This window comes from Tachypleus tridentatus, unplaced genomic scaffold (genome assembly GCF_004210375.1).
Source record: "Tachypleus tridentatus isolate NWPU-2018 unplaced genomic scaffold, ASM421037v1 Hic_cluster_1, whole genome shotgun sequence".
Classification (NCBI taxonomy): domain Eukaryota; kingdom Metazoa; phylum Arthropoda; class Merostomata; order Xiphosura; family Limulidae; genus Tachypleus; species Tachypleus tridentatus.
Window position 1 is genome coordinate 31,255,127 of NW_027467777.1, and position 13,179 is coordinate 31,268,305.

At 33.2% G+C, this 13,179-nt stretch overlaps 1 protein-coding gene across 1 annotated transcript in view; it reads left to right on the forward strand.

The window, feature by feature from the left end:
* The window catches only part of LOC143241750 (progranulin-like), a 43,994-nt gene extending 36,066 nt beyond the window's left edge, over positions 1-7,928 (forward strand). Inside the window, exons 4-5 of the mRNA XM_076484974.1 lie at positions 6,676-6,759; positions 7,564-7,928. Coding sequence (XP_076341089.1) covers positions 6,676-6,759; positions 7,564-7,811 — 332 coding nt within the window. The 3' untranslated portion in view covers positions 7,812-7,928. The remainder of the gene's footprint in view (positions 1-6,675; positions 6,760-7,563) is intronic.
* Positions 7,929-13,179: the final 5,251 nt, after the last annotated feature.

Consider the following 13,179-nt stretch of genomic DNA (forward strand, 5'->3'; position numbering starts at 1 on the left):
ATCATTATATTTCTGAATTACCTAATGGTACAGTAGTAATGGTAAAGATTGTGTTTCAATAAGAAACTAAACATTTGTTTTTATCTGTTGTTCTCGTGCTAATAATGTTTATGTCTTATTGTAATTCTGGATCACTAGACTACAACTCAAAGTAAATGTTAGTTACATTACAGTCGTATTTACCAGGTCCAAACCGTGGTATGTTTTGTGACTTTTCTTAATGTTGAATTAGAAGTGAATGATGCTAAATGTTTTGTACTTAATTTATTGGAAGTTCACAATTACGGTTCCCGATAACAGATTTTCCAATTCTATTGTACAGAGTGAGAAAAGATCCAAAGTTGGACGTACAAAATTTATATAACTTAACAATTAGGGTTAGTCATAATAAACAAAAAATTAATATATCTACATTTTAACGTGGTAAATAAGCTTAAAATTTTGTAAGTTGTATAGAAACAAGTTAATTTTTTACTGGTACAACTACAAAATTCAAAAAGTTGTTTTTTTTTTAGTTTTATTTTACAGACAACACAAAAAGATAGCCAAATTCAAGTCATAATGTGACTTTATAATTTCATTTATTTATCGAACCATGGCTCAAAATGTCACGCTTATCGGAAGTATTCCTTTGTTGACGTCATCCACAGAGACCTGTAAGTGTATCCTAACAAATACAAGTTATGACTCATAATGTTATATGAACACAAAGTAATGTTTATTAGTGGCTAGTTAAAAAGGAAGACATAGAAAAGCTCACAGTTATCACATAAGTACTCTCTTCTTTTGTTTACTAGTAAAACATAAGTAAATTAAATTCTGAAAGGCTCCCACGGTACAGCTTAACGTCACGAATAAACAATACTGTAATTTCATCACTTAACGTCACGAATAGACAATATTGTAGCTTCATCACTTAACGTCACGAATAAACAATACTGTAGCTTTATCACTTAATTTTCGTTAATTTATGATGCGAACAAGTAGATCGTTTCGGGAATATTTTGTTTTTTCTGTTTTGAAAGTTCACCGCTGGAATAGCAGTAAGTCTAAACATTTACGACGCGAAAGTCAGGGGTTCGGTTTCCCTCGATGGTCACAGCAGATAGCCCGAAGTGGCTTTGTTATAAAAAAAATAAGAAAATACATGCTTTTGAAAACCAATTTTATGTTAACTTTGTTTCTTGTATTCCAGCATTTAGAACTGACACATTTCACGAATACACCGTTTCGTGTATAATGTTATGTTTTCTTATCCCTTATACATCATAGAGCTATTTATTTATGTTGAGTTGTATCACATAATACATGGTATTAGTTGTATATGTTAAAAATATTGTGTACCTTTCAAGAAATTGTTTCTCACTAATTTCTTCATATATTTACCTTTAGGGTTAACTGGACTCTAGAAGTTTACCGTCAAGATAGCTGGAACAAAGTTTTCATAAAAATAACAAACAAGGTACTTTTCCAAGGGCTCCCACCAGGATTTCCCTAGATATTTCGTTAGTCCAGTCCACGCCTGTTTACTTCGCTCAAGAGCTTGTACTTACTTGACTTTAGTATATTTTAGTTTCTGTTTTATGTGAAATACATTAAAAATTAGCGAAACAGGTTTACGAATTCCTTCAAAATAAATTCCTGAATACCCTAAACTGCGCACACTCGTGGTATGTAAATTCATAACTGTTATTTCTCACTTTCTTTTGTTAGTAAGTTTAACATTTCAAGTTATTTTAGAAACGTGATCACACGTGGAAGTTTCTAGTCGATTGTGAAGTTCTTAACATTAAAACGTTGGTTTAGAAATAATATTGGTAATTTCCTTTCACTCTAGTTAATTATTTCATAAGTCATTTCTCTACAATATTACAGAAGCTTTCTCTTAAGAATGGCTATTGTAAAAAATAATTCCTTTTATAAAGGTTGGTAGCGATATTTTTCACTGACAGGTTAGTGATGTTTGTAGTGCATGTGTTCTGAAAGGATAGCATTATACATTCGCGTGTATAATACTAACTTCTCTGAGCTTGGAACACAGTTTAGGAGTTTGATATATAAATAATTTAAAGACAGGTTTCACACACATCTAGACTCATCTAAAGATAGGCCTAATAAAAGTGCTATGTTTTTCATATCTGGTCGTCTGTTGATTAAATCAAATAAATGCAAAATGCTTTTTTACTTTCCTTGCATTATGTTTTTACTTAGTCGTTTGTTTCCTCTTTGGGCCGCCTGTTACTTATGGGTCATTACCAGAAAGGTAAGATAGTGCAACATAGAATACCACAAGTGCTCTGTGAGTCTCTCCTTCTCCTATTCTACCGTCACTTCTACTCCGTGCTGAGTGTTAAAGGCGAGAGCTGTGATACCTAAACTCTAACATGAAGACAAGTACGTGTTTATTTTACATGTTTCATTAATTTTGAAGAACATAGGACAGTGTCGGTAAAACAACTGACCACTTTCAACACACGCTGTCGCATTTAAAAGAAATGTGTCATCTTTTTAGGAGTGTAAGGACATGCGCACTTTTATCCTGACCTAAAATAGGTCCCAATAGATTCTCGTACCTCTGGCAGCGTATATCCTCAACCGAATTATACCGCACGTGACACATGCGTATATCCTCAGCTGAATTATACCGCTCGTGACTAACTGTTGTTGAATTATTTCAGTCTGTGACACGTGGCAGTCAGTGCGTTTTTTGAAGTAATGTTACGTAACAACAGAATATATATTTCGTTCAACTGTTCCAGTCGAAATTAAGTTGGATGAAACGTGGAAAGTTACCTAGTTTGATGTGTGATGAAATCGGAATATTTGTTGTTGTAAACAATACGGTTTATAATCAGTGATGACGAAAAAAATATATATGTAAAAACGGTTCGTTTGGGTTGAGAAAATTTTTATGTAGAGGAGCAAACAACGTTTCGACCTTCTTCGGTCATCGTCAGATTCACAAAGAACGAAAGAGGTAACCACATGTTTGAAGGGGGTTGTGTAATTGAGTGTAGGAAGATAGATCGCGTGCTTAGATGTTTCATTATATTTATTAATATAGGTATAAAGGTATTCCTTTGTTTTGGTTTATTTTGTGCTTGAGTTGTTGTATAAGTAAGGCTTCTTTAATTTTGCGTTTGTTTATGTTTGTTTATTTAGTATTTGAGTGTTTTCTATTGTTATGTTGTGTTTGTTTGATTTGCAGTGTTCGAAAACGTGTGAATGTGACTTTTTATGTTCTTTGAATCTGGTTTCCATTTTTCAACTTGTTTCTCCAATATAGAAGTCGTGGCAGTTATCACATTGTATTTTATAAATAATGTTGGTGTGGTGTTTGTCAGTGTAGTTTTATAATTTTGGGCCTGGTTTTTGAAAAATTTAGAATTGAATGGAATGTCATATTTTATTGCTAGTTTTTGCCAGATGTTGGTTTTTTGTCTGCTGATGTCGGGAATATATGGTATTTGGATTATTTGTTCTTCTTTCATGATAGGTATCGAAATCCGGATTTTAGAGTTATAAGTCATATGTATGTCTACTAAAACCCTGGTACAGAATGTAATAAAGGTGAAGGAACACAACTTGTCTGTGTGTTTGTCTCAAGTTACTTAAGTCGTTGTTCCAGACCACTAAATATTTTATAAACATTACGACATAAGTCAAAATGTATTATGTTGTAATTACAGTAAACAGTTAACTTGAGAAAGAGTTGGAAAGTGTAGCGAGATTTGTGTTCATTGAAAAATGTTCGTTTTGTTTTTTATTAGGTAGAAGCCTACGCAATAGGATACGTGTGTTGTTCCCATAACGGGTATCGAAACCCAAATTTTAGCGTTATAAGCCTTCAAACTTAATCTTTGAGCCAACGAAGGGGGACATTTCATTTTGGGTAACTGTTATTCAAAGTACGTTGTACCCATGGTGTATAAATATTTGTCATTGTTCTCCCGCCGTGGGACATCGGTAAGTTTACGAACTTATAACTCTAACATTCGAAGTTCGATTCTCTGCAGATAGCCCAGTGTGGCTTTGTTCTAAAAGAAACAAAATATATATTTGTCAGTAACTCGAAAATGTGCGTTACACAAGATAAGTAAAGAAAGATAAAACACTTTGAAGAATAGAGTTTTTTACGAATTTCGCAAACAGCTTTACGACGGCTATCTGCAATTTAGATTGGAAAGAAAGCAACTAGTCATCACAAAATCCCGCCAACTCTAGACTATTATTTTACTAACTAATAGTGGTATTGACCGTCACATTATACTTAAAAAGTCGAGCACGTTTGGTGCGACTAGGATTTCGAACCCGAGACCATCAGATTAGGAATCGCGTGTCTTAACCACCTGGCCATGCCATACCCACTGTGAAGGAATGAATGGTTTTAAGGTGATTATTTTATTTATATATATATTTATAGCGACGTTTCTAGAAAGTATTGTTAAGACCGATCCAGTAACAAGATGGTTTCAACATTTAATAATTAAAATAGAAGTTTAACTACTTTCTTTTTTCTGGTAATTACAAAAACATGTGAAAGACTCGTAAACGTTGCTTAAAATTCCGTAACCTGCTGGGAAGATATAAAAGACAAAGACTGTAGATTTATGATAAATTTAAAAATAAAACGGTGAATTTCAGGCTTAACAAGTCGGTGAATTCGATGTATCGTTCGTGACCTTGAAGTTGAAAACTGTTTACGTACGAACCAGTTGTTCTTAATATTGAATATCCAAGTCAAGTTTGAGGGCCAAAACAATACTTTGTGTTTCTACTAAACTTGTAACACATGTATCTTGTTCGAAATTGCCAATCTTGGCTCTTATTTCGTGTTACGATTCATGTTTCAGATTCATATCATATTTACATTTGACAAAATTATGATTTATTTTCTATATTTCATGTCTTATCCAGAAAACAGACTTGTTTAGTTCGTGTCACATAGTTCTTATAATTATTATGTTGCAACATCGTAAGGAACATCTGTGATTATAATGTCTCGCTTTAGAGCTTCTGTAAAGCTACAGTATTACAACAGTTTAACTCATACAGCCATATTTACATTATTCAAGGTGAGATAACTCTCTGGATTAATAAACTTGACGTCAATCAATCTGGTGATTTTCGGTTTATGTCCTGTTGACACAAACCTATGTTTCACACTTTGGAACCGCTCATGCGTTATAAGAGTAAAAGTGAAATACTACTTTTCGAATAGAGCGCCTAAGAGTTGGCGGTAGATGCTTTTAATTAGCTGCCTTTTCTTCAATGTATCAAATCTTAACTTACGGGTGTTTAATCCTTTTAACGTTTTTCGCTATTTTTTGAAAGAAGCCAACCAGAGATGAGACAAAATCCTTTAGACAAGTCCAAGAAACACTGATACAGAAACACCACTATAAAAACACAATCGTTTGAGAATAACTGATACAGAAACACAACTATAAAAGCACAATCGTTTTAGAATCACTGATACAGAAACACATTTTGTTCTAATTGTGTTACCGAACATATTCTCTACTATTCGTCATATCAAAATTATAATGTTACGGCCAATTCGACTGAAAGTAGGGACTGTTTTGGATAACCTATGAATGAGTTTATTCGAAATTTAATAAACGTTTATAAACCCAAGTCATATGGTAATCCAACGCATCCACCGAAGGGTTTTAACCTTGAATTTTAGCTTAATAAGCCTAATTCTGTGCGACCATAAAAGGTATTAAATACCCTTTAAAAAGTTAATATGAACGTACGTTTATATATGGCTTCTTCATATTGTATGTTTGTTTGTAACTTAAAGTGTCGTCTCATGAAATGAACAACTCTCACGACAAACATATTATAATAGACAAATATTTTTGTCTAGTTTTCAACATGTAAAAGATTGGGTGAAGACAGTTGTTTTTTACGTAACACTTCGACACTGAGAGAGACAAAGAGCTCCTTTTAAACAAATTTTGACCTTAGTTGGTCAGTTTGTTTGTTGTCAAATCTGTGTATTGGTTTATTTCTGTTTTACCTAGGGCAAGTATCGAAACCCGATTTTTAGCGTGTCACTGGTCATGATCATGAGGAATATTTACCTGTAACTGGAATAAAAATATTGAACCAATTAACAATGAGAAAATAAACACTTCCAAGAAAGCTTCGGGATATTACGAAACAACTAGTAAAGTGTTGGATAATACAAGTTTTTATATTCAGATCAAGGTGGAGTTAGATATGGTGAAACAGTTTCTGACAAATCTCATTTCGTATTTTTTGGTGAACATTTTACTATAAAAGATATGGACAGGTCAGTATTTCTAGTACTGTCTGAAACAATAAACAAAACTAGCAAGTGAAGTTAACTGAAAATCACCGGAAGGTAGGATATCTTTATGTTGATACATTATGTGTGAATTATCTGTTTTATAACTTTAGAAGTAATAACTTTCTTAGCATGTTCAAAATAAAACATTTTTCTCTGAATAACAAGTGAAGTAAGATACTGTTTTTTAACGTGTTAAAATTATCATTCGTGATATTTGTAACAAATCACAGTTTAACAACAACACTGAATTACGTCTTTGTAATTTCTCAAAACAGAATTGTTTGTTTTTTGGAATTACTTTGTAAGTTTTGTTCCTGTTTTAATAAATTGTTTTGATTTATTTTGAATCTCTTCAGTGTCTTGTGATTCGTATACTGTAGACATGAAGACCGCATTCCTGGTTCTGTTCTCTCTTGTCGTCCTAGCGGGAAACGCTTATGGTAAGTTTGTGAAAGATTTTTGATTTTACACGTCGGTTTGTCTTTATTATGTATTTAATCACGTGATCTGATTCTGCAAAGGAATTGTTGGAATCTGTGGAACGAAATACGTTTTAACAAACTAAGGACGACTTCCTACTAAATCATCAACTTGAACGTAAGCTATACAACACGATAAAACTAAAATCTACTAAACTGTTTTACACGGTAAAACTTTCATAAAATAAACAGTTACCTTTGTTGAACCAGTCTCTCCATGTTTCTATTGTCATCTACAGCGCCATCGTCCGGAGAAACAAGAAGTAAAATGAGAATTAGGTCACATACATTAACAGATGGACGTGCACATAATATATAATTAATTCAGCTAGTTCGCCAAGTTATATTTTTATATTGTTCAGAATTTATTTTTAAAATAGTTGAACTGAAAAACCTTTATCACAGACATGTTATTATACGTCTTATAATATTAAAATTGAGGGTTAAACTGTTATAGAAGTAATGCTCTTTTTTAGTGTTCATATTAATTTTAGATATAAAACACTTGTTTACACAGTAATTAAAATACTTGGTATTGGTTCACTGGTGTAGAAACACATGGTACAGGACTAGCCATTTGTCTACCTCTGTCACGTGTTTAATAACGACAACAGCTAAAAGTTATGTTTTCCTTTACTTAGTCTCTTGATTGTGTGAAGTAAAATAAAGGTTATTATGATATTACTTGAGAGAGTCGAAACGATCAGTGATAAACATTCTATTGTTAACACATAATGTAATATGAACGATTTATTTTATCCGTAGCTGTTGTTTACTGTGGAAATGGAGTGACCTGCCCTGACGGGTACACTTGTTGCTTGCGTCCTAATGGCAGTTTCGGTTGTTGCCCATATCGTAATGGCGTCTGTTGCTGTAGTGGCAAAACATGTTGCCAGTCTCTACAATATTGTTCAGCAGATTCTATCAGATGTCATCAATGTTCATCCTTTGCTGGTGCAGTTGGGGGTGATGCGCCGACAGCGACATCTCTCGTCGAAGCTGGAAAATCTTGAGTTGAGCACGTAAATTAAAAACAAAACAAAACCTTTAAAATTTTTGTTTTAAAATTAAAGTCTATATTTTCAACTGACATCCTTTCCATGTCATTAAAATTGACGAAAAAAATAAAAGTTATAAATAAAAGTATATGTGATAAAGACTGTTTTATTATAATATATCGAACGTCAAATCATCAAAACAGTTTCACAAAACAGTGACAATACAAACATTTCTCAACCATGAGTCTGATATTAATGTGGGTAAGTTTGTTTATAAAGTAAAATATATTCAACATGCATTGTTTTACATACAGTAATTGTAGACTGTTATTATTTTAAACACAATAAATATAAAATTAAAATTAGGTTTGTGAGAAACTCAGAAGAAGTGTCATACCTTACAAACTTACAATACTTACAAACAGAATAATACATCACGTTCGTTAGAATTTATGGTGTAGGCGACCTTTTAAAGATAGAATTCTGCATCTAGTTTGTTTATTTGTTATTAAACAAAGTTACACCAAGGACTATCTGCTTAACACGGGTAATGAAGCCCGGTTTTTAGGAGAACAGTCTGTAGACATACCATTATACCACTAAAGGACACTAGATCTACAGCTTAAGGATATTCAAACATTAGAAAGTGTAAAAAATTATTCCAATCGCACTACGTTTGCTGTATCTATTGTTAAACAATACGTTTCGCTCAGTCCAGAGATTTTCAGAGCTGATGGGACACAACAAACAAATCATTGTCATTATAAAGATCTACAAAGTTATTGTGATGTGTGGATAGAAATACGAATGACGTACAATATTCTTAAGTTTTACGTGTGACAGTTACTGGCAATACATGTACAAAACATGGACATGAGGTTGAACTTTTTATTACAAAACGATTACTAATTTTTTTAGAGAAAGGAATTTGTGTCTGTGTTGATAAAAACCTGTCATCTCTAACTCCTGACGAGCCCCGGCATGGCCAGGTGGTTAGGGCACTCGACTTATAATCTGAGTTTCACGGGTTCGAATCCACATCACACTGAACATGTCTCTTCTGCCGGGATGTCGTTATAACGTGACGGTGAATCCCACTATTCTTTGTTAAATGATTACCTCAATAATAGGCAGTAGGTAGTGATGATTAGCTGCCTTCCCTCCAGTGTTACACTGTTAAATTACGGACGGCTAGCGCAGATAACCTAAAGCAGTTTTTCACTAAAATTAAAAACAAACAAACAGTTCAAATAAAATTTTAAATATGGACATAGTAAAAGATTCAGTGCCTAATAAAAACTGAACAAACGTAAATGAAATGTTTTTCGTCTGGAGAATATTATGTTTGTACAAAATGGTGTTTGTACCTTAGTTTTGAAAATGAAATGTGGTAGAACATTTTATAACCAGTTATCTCGTTTTATATGGTTAAATAAATGTTATTACAAATACTGAAGATTACGAAATGTGTAACTTACTGCACAATGTGTAAGTTCTTGTGTTTCCAGATTATATACGCTTTATTATAAGATACGTGGACTTACTTATCAGTATCTTATATTTATACAATTTATAATTAAGACTGAGACAACATGCAGACTTACAACATGATTTAATGAATAACATGTGTCATGTTATTACTTTGATTTCCACATGATTTTTATGACACGTAGCAAAAACTCATCAAAAATATATTTTGTGTTTAAGAAATATTTATTTATTGATTTATATTAATTAAACGTTTTGATCTGTATGGACTGAAACATTTATGGTTTTGTCACCAGGAGTCGTGATATATTGTGTGAAAGTACGAACGAAATATTCGATAGGACAACAAAACCATAGAAATGTTTCATCTTCACAGCACGTTAATTAGATATGTATTAAGCAGTTTGAGATAACACATACAGTTTAGTAATTTCTTACCAGAAGGTTACATTTTCTTTACTTTAAAGTTTTGTATCATCAAACAAAAATGTACAACTGTAAAATTACCACTTGTACTTCATTTATTAACATTTTGAAACGAGTATAATCTGTCCACGTTGTTACAAACACTTAGCTGTATTGTGGGACGTATTGTTTCTCTAGGTCTCACTTGTTCCTGAGGTTGACTGGTTTCTCATTAAATGTTTCTAAACCGTTAATTATTAGTGTTGTACAGTAACGGTTTTACATGGAAGATTTGGGATAACACTTTCTTGTTATAATTCTTGGAAGCTTAGTTATAAGTTAATTCAATGGTTCAGTCAAGAATAAACCCAAGGATAACAATCTTTGCATGCTATGTTTGTTGATATTCCAAACTTGAGACTAAAGTCATCAGATGTGAAATTTTATTTGATCTTTAGTCTCCACCTTAAAATTAAAAGTCACGATATGAGACATATACTCAACCAATGTGGAGAATACTTTTCGGTCATTAAAGTTTCACTTTAAGATATTGTTCCCCCCTTCAAGTTAAATTACATTTGTCTAACAAAACCTTGTTTGAACATCTGTTCATTTCTGTGTTTAACTGTGGTCACTGTCACGTATAAAACCTCTATAACAAAGTTGATAGTCAAGTAAATTGCCCGGCATGGCCAGGTGGGTTAAGACACTCGACTCGTAATCTGAGGGTCGTGGGTTCGAATCTTCGTCGCACCAAACATGCTAGCCCTTTCAGCTATGGAAGCGTTATATGTGACGGTCAATCCACTATTCGTTGGTAAAAAAGTAGTCCAACAGTTGGCGGTGGGTGAGGATGACTAATAACAAATGGATTACTTGTTATTCTTTCATGATAGGTATTGAAATTCGGATTTTAGAGTTATAAGTCATATGTATGTCTACTGAAACCCTGGTACAGAATGTAATAAAGGTGAAGGAACTCAAGTTGTCTGTGTGTTTGTCTCAAGATACTAAAGTCTTTCTTCCAGACAACGAAATAATTTATATACATTACGACATAAGTCAAAATGTATTATGTTGTCATTACAGTAAACAGTTAACTTGAGAAAGAGTTGGAAAGTGTAGCGAGATTTGTGTTCATTGAAAAATGTTCCTTTTGTTTTTTATTAGGTAGAAACCTACGAAATAGGATTCGTGTGTTGTTCCCATCACGGGTATCGAAACCCACGTTTTAGCGTTATAAGCCTTCAAACTTAATCTTTGAAATAACGGGAGGGGACATTTCACTTTGGGTAACTGTTATTAAATGTACGTTGTACCCATGGTGTATAAATATGTGTCCCACTTAACACGCCGTGGGATATCGGTAAGTTTACGAACTTATAACTCTAACATTCGAAGTTCGCTTCTCTACAGATACCCCAGTGTGGCTTTGTTCTAAAAGAAACAAAATGTATATTTGTCAGTAACTTGAAAATGTTCGTTACATAAATTAAGATTCTTTCTTTGAAATTAAGCACAAAGCTACTCAATCAGCTGTCTCTACATTACTCACCACGGGTATCGAAACCCCATGTTGTGAGACAACTCGAACAAGTGCGTCAGACAAATTAAGTAACGAAAAATAAAACACTTTGAAGGATTGGTTTGTTTTGAATTTCGCAAAAACTGCACGAGTGCTATCTGCGCTAGCCGTCCTTAACTTAGCAATGTAAGACTGGAGGAAAGGCAACTAGTCATCACCAAACTCCGCCAACTCTGGGGCTACTATTTTACTAACGAATAGTGGGATTGACCGTCACATTATAGTTGAAAAGTCGAGCATGTTTGGTGCGACTAGGAATTCGAACCCGCGACACTCAGATTAGGAATCGCGTGTCTTAACCACCTGGCCATGCCATGCCCACTGTGAAGTAATGAATGGTTTTAAGGTGTTTATTTTATTTATATATTTATTTATCGCGACGTTTCTAGAACGTATTGTTAAGACCGATCCAGTAACAAGATTGTTTCAACATTTAATAATCAAAATCGAAGTTTAACTACTTTCTTTTTTCTGGTAATTACAAAAACATGTGAAAGACTCGTAAACGTTGCTTAAAATTCCGTAACCTGTTGGGAAAATATAAAAGACAAAGACTGTAGATTTATGATAAATTTAAAAATAAAACGGTGAATTTCAAGTTTAACAAGTCGGTGAATTCGATGTATCGTTTATGACCTTGAAGTTGAAAACTGTTTGCGTACGAACCAGTTGTCTTTAATATTGAATATCAAGTTTGAGGACCAAACAATACTTTGTGTTTCTACTAAACTTGTAACACAGGTATCTTTCTCTAAATTGCCAATCTATGCTCTTATTTCGTGGTATGATTTATGTTTCAGATTCATATCATATTTACATTTGACAAAATTATGATTTATTTTCTATATTTCATGTCTTATCCAGAAAATAGACTTGTTTAGTTTGTGTCATATAGTTCTTATAATTATTATGTTACAACATCGTAAGGAACATCTGTGATTATAATGTCTTGGTTTCGAGCTTCTGTAAAGCTACAGTATTACAACAGTTTAACTCATACAGCCATATTTACATTATTCTAGGTGAGATAGCTCTCTGGATCAATAAACTAGACGTCAATCAATCTGGCGATTTACGGTTTATGTCCTGTTGACACAAACCTATGTTTCACACTTTGGGACCGCTCATGCGTTATAAGAGTAAAAGTGAAATACAACTTTTCGAATAGAGCGGGCAAAATTTGTCGGTGGATTCTGTTAATTAGCTGCCTTTTCTTTAATCTATCAAATCAAAATTAGGGGTATAATCCTCGTGACGTTTCTCGCTGATATTTGAAAGAAGCCAATCAGAGATGAGACGAAATCGATTAGACAACTCTAAGAAACGAGCTGTAAGCACGATCGATTTAGAAGATCAGATTGTTTTGAAATACAACTTTAGAGAACATTCAGGCACACATATTGGTTGTGACATGAAGCTCACGTGGTTTACTGTTTACATTTATTTACATTGTAAATAACGTCTTACTATTGCAAGTAATTTTTTGTGAACCTAAAACTGTCCTGAGTCATCTTTAAGTCACGTGTTTATAACTGAATAATATTGTGGGTCAAGTAAACATATTTCTTGCAGGACGAAAGTTGAGTCTGAGTTTTTATAGAAAGACTGTAGATGGAGCTGAATCGTGAGAAAGTATTTTTTCTGCAAAGTGTAACACAGACGGGCAGACATACGTTTTCCATAATTATTGTGTACTGTGTATATAAAAGATATTCTTCTATAGTAGCTTATGATACATATATTGTTTAAAACACACTTAAGTGAGAAATCAATATAGCGTGAGAGAAACATCAACAAACATAATAGAAATAACAGATAGTTCTAGTTCCAAACGTTAGACAGAGGACAGAAATGTGAAGAAACGCCTTCTAAATAATATACAACAGTGAATCAGAGTCATTTGAA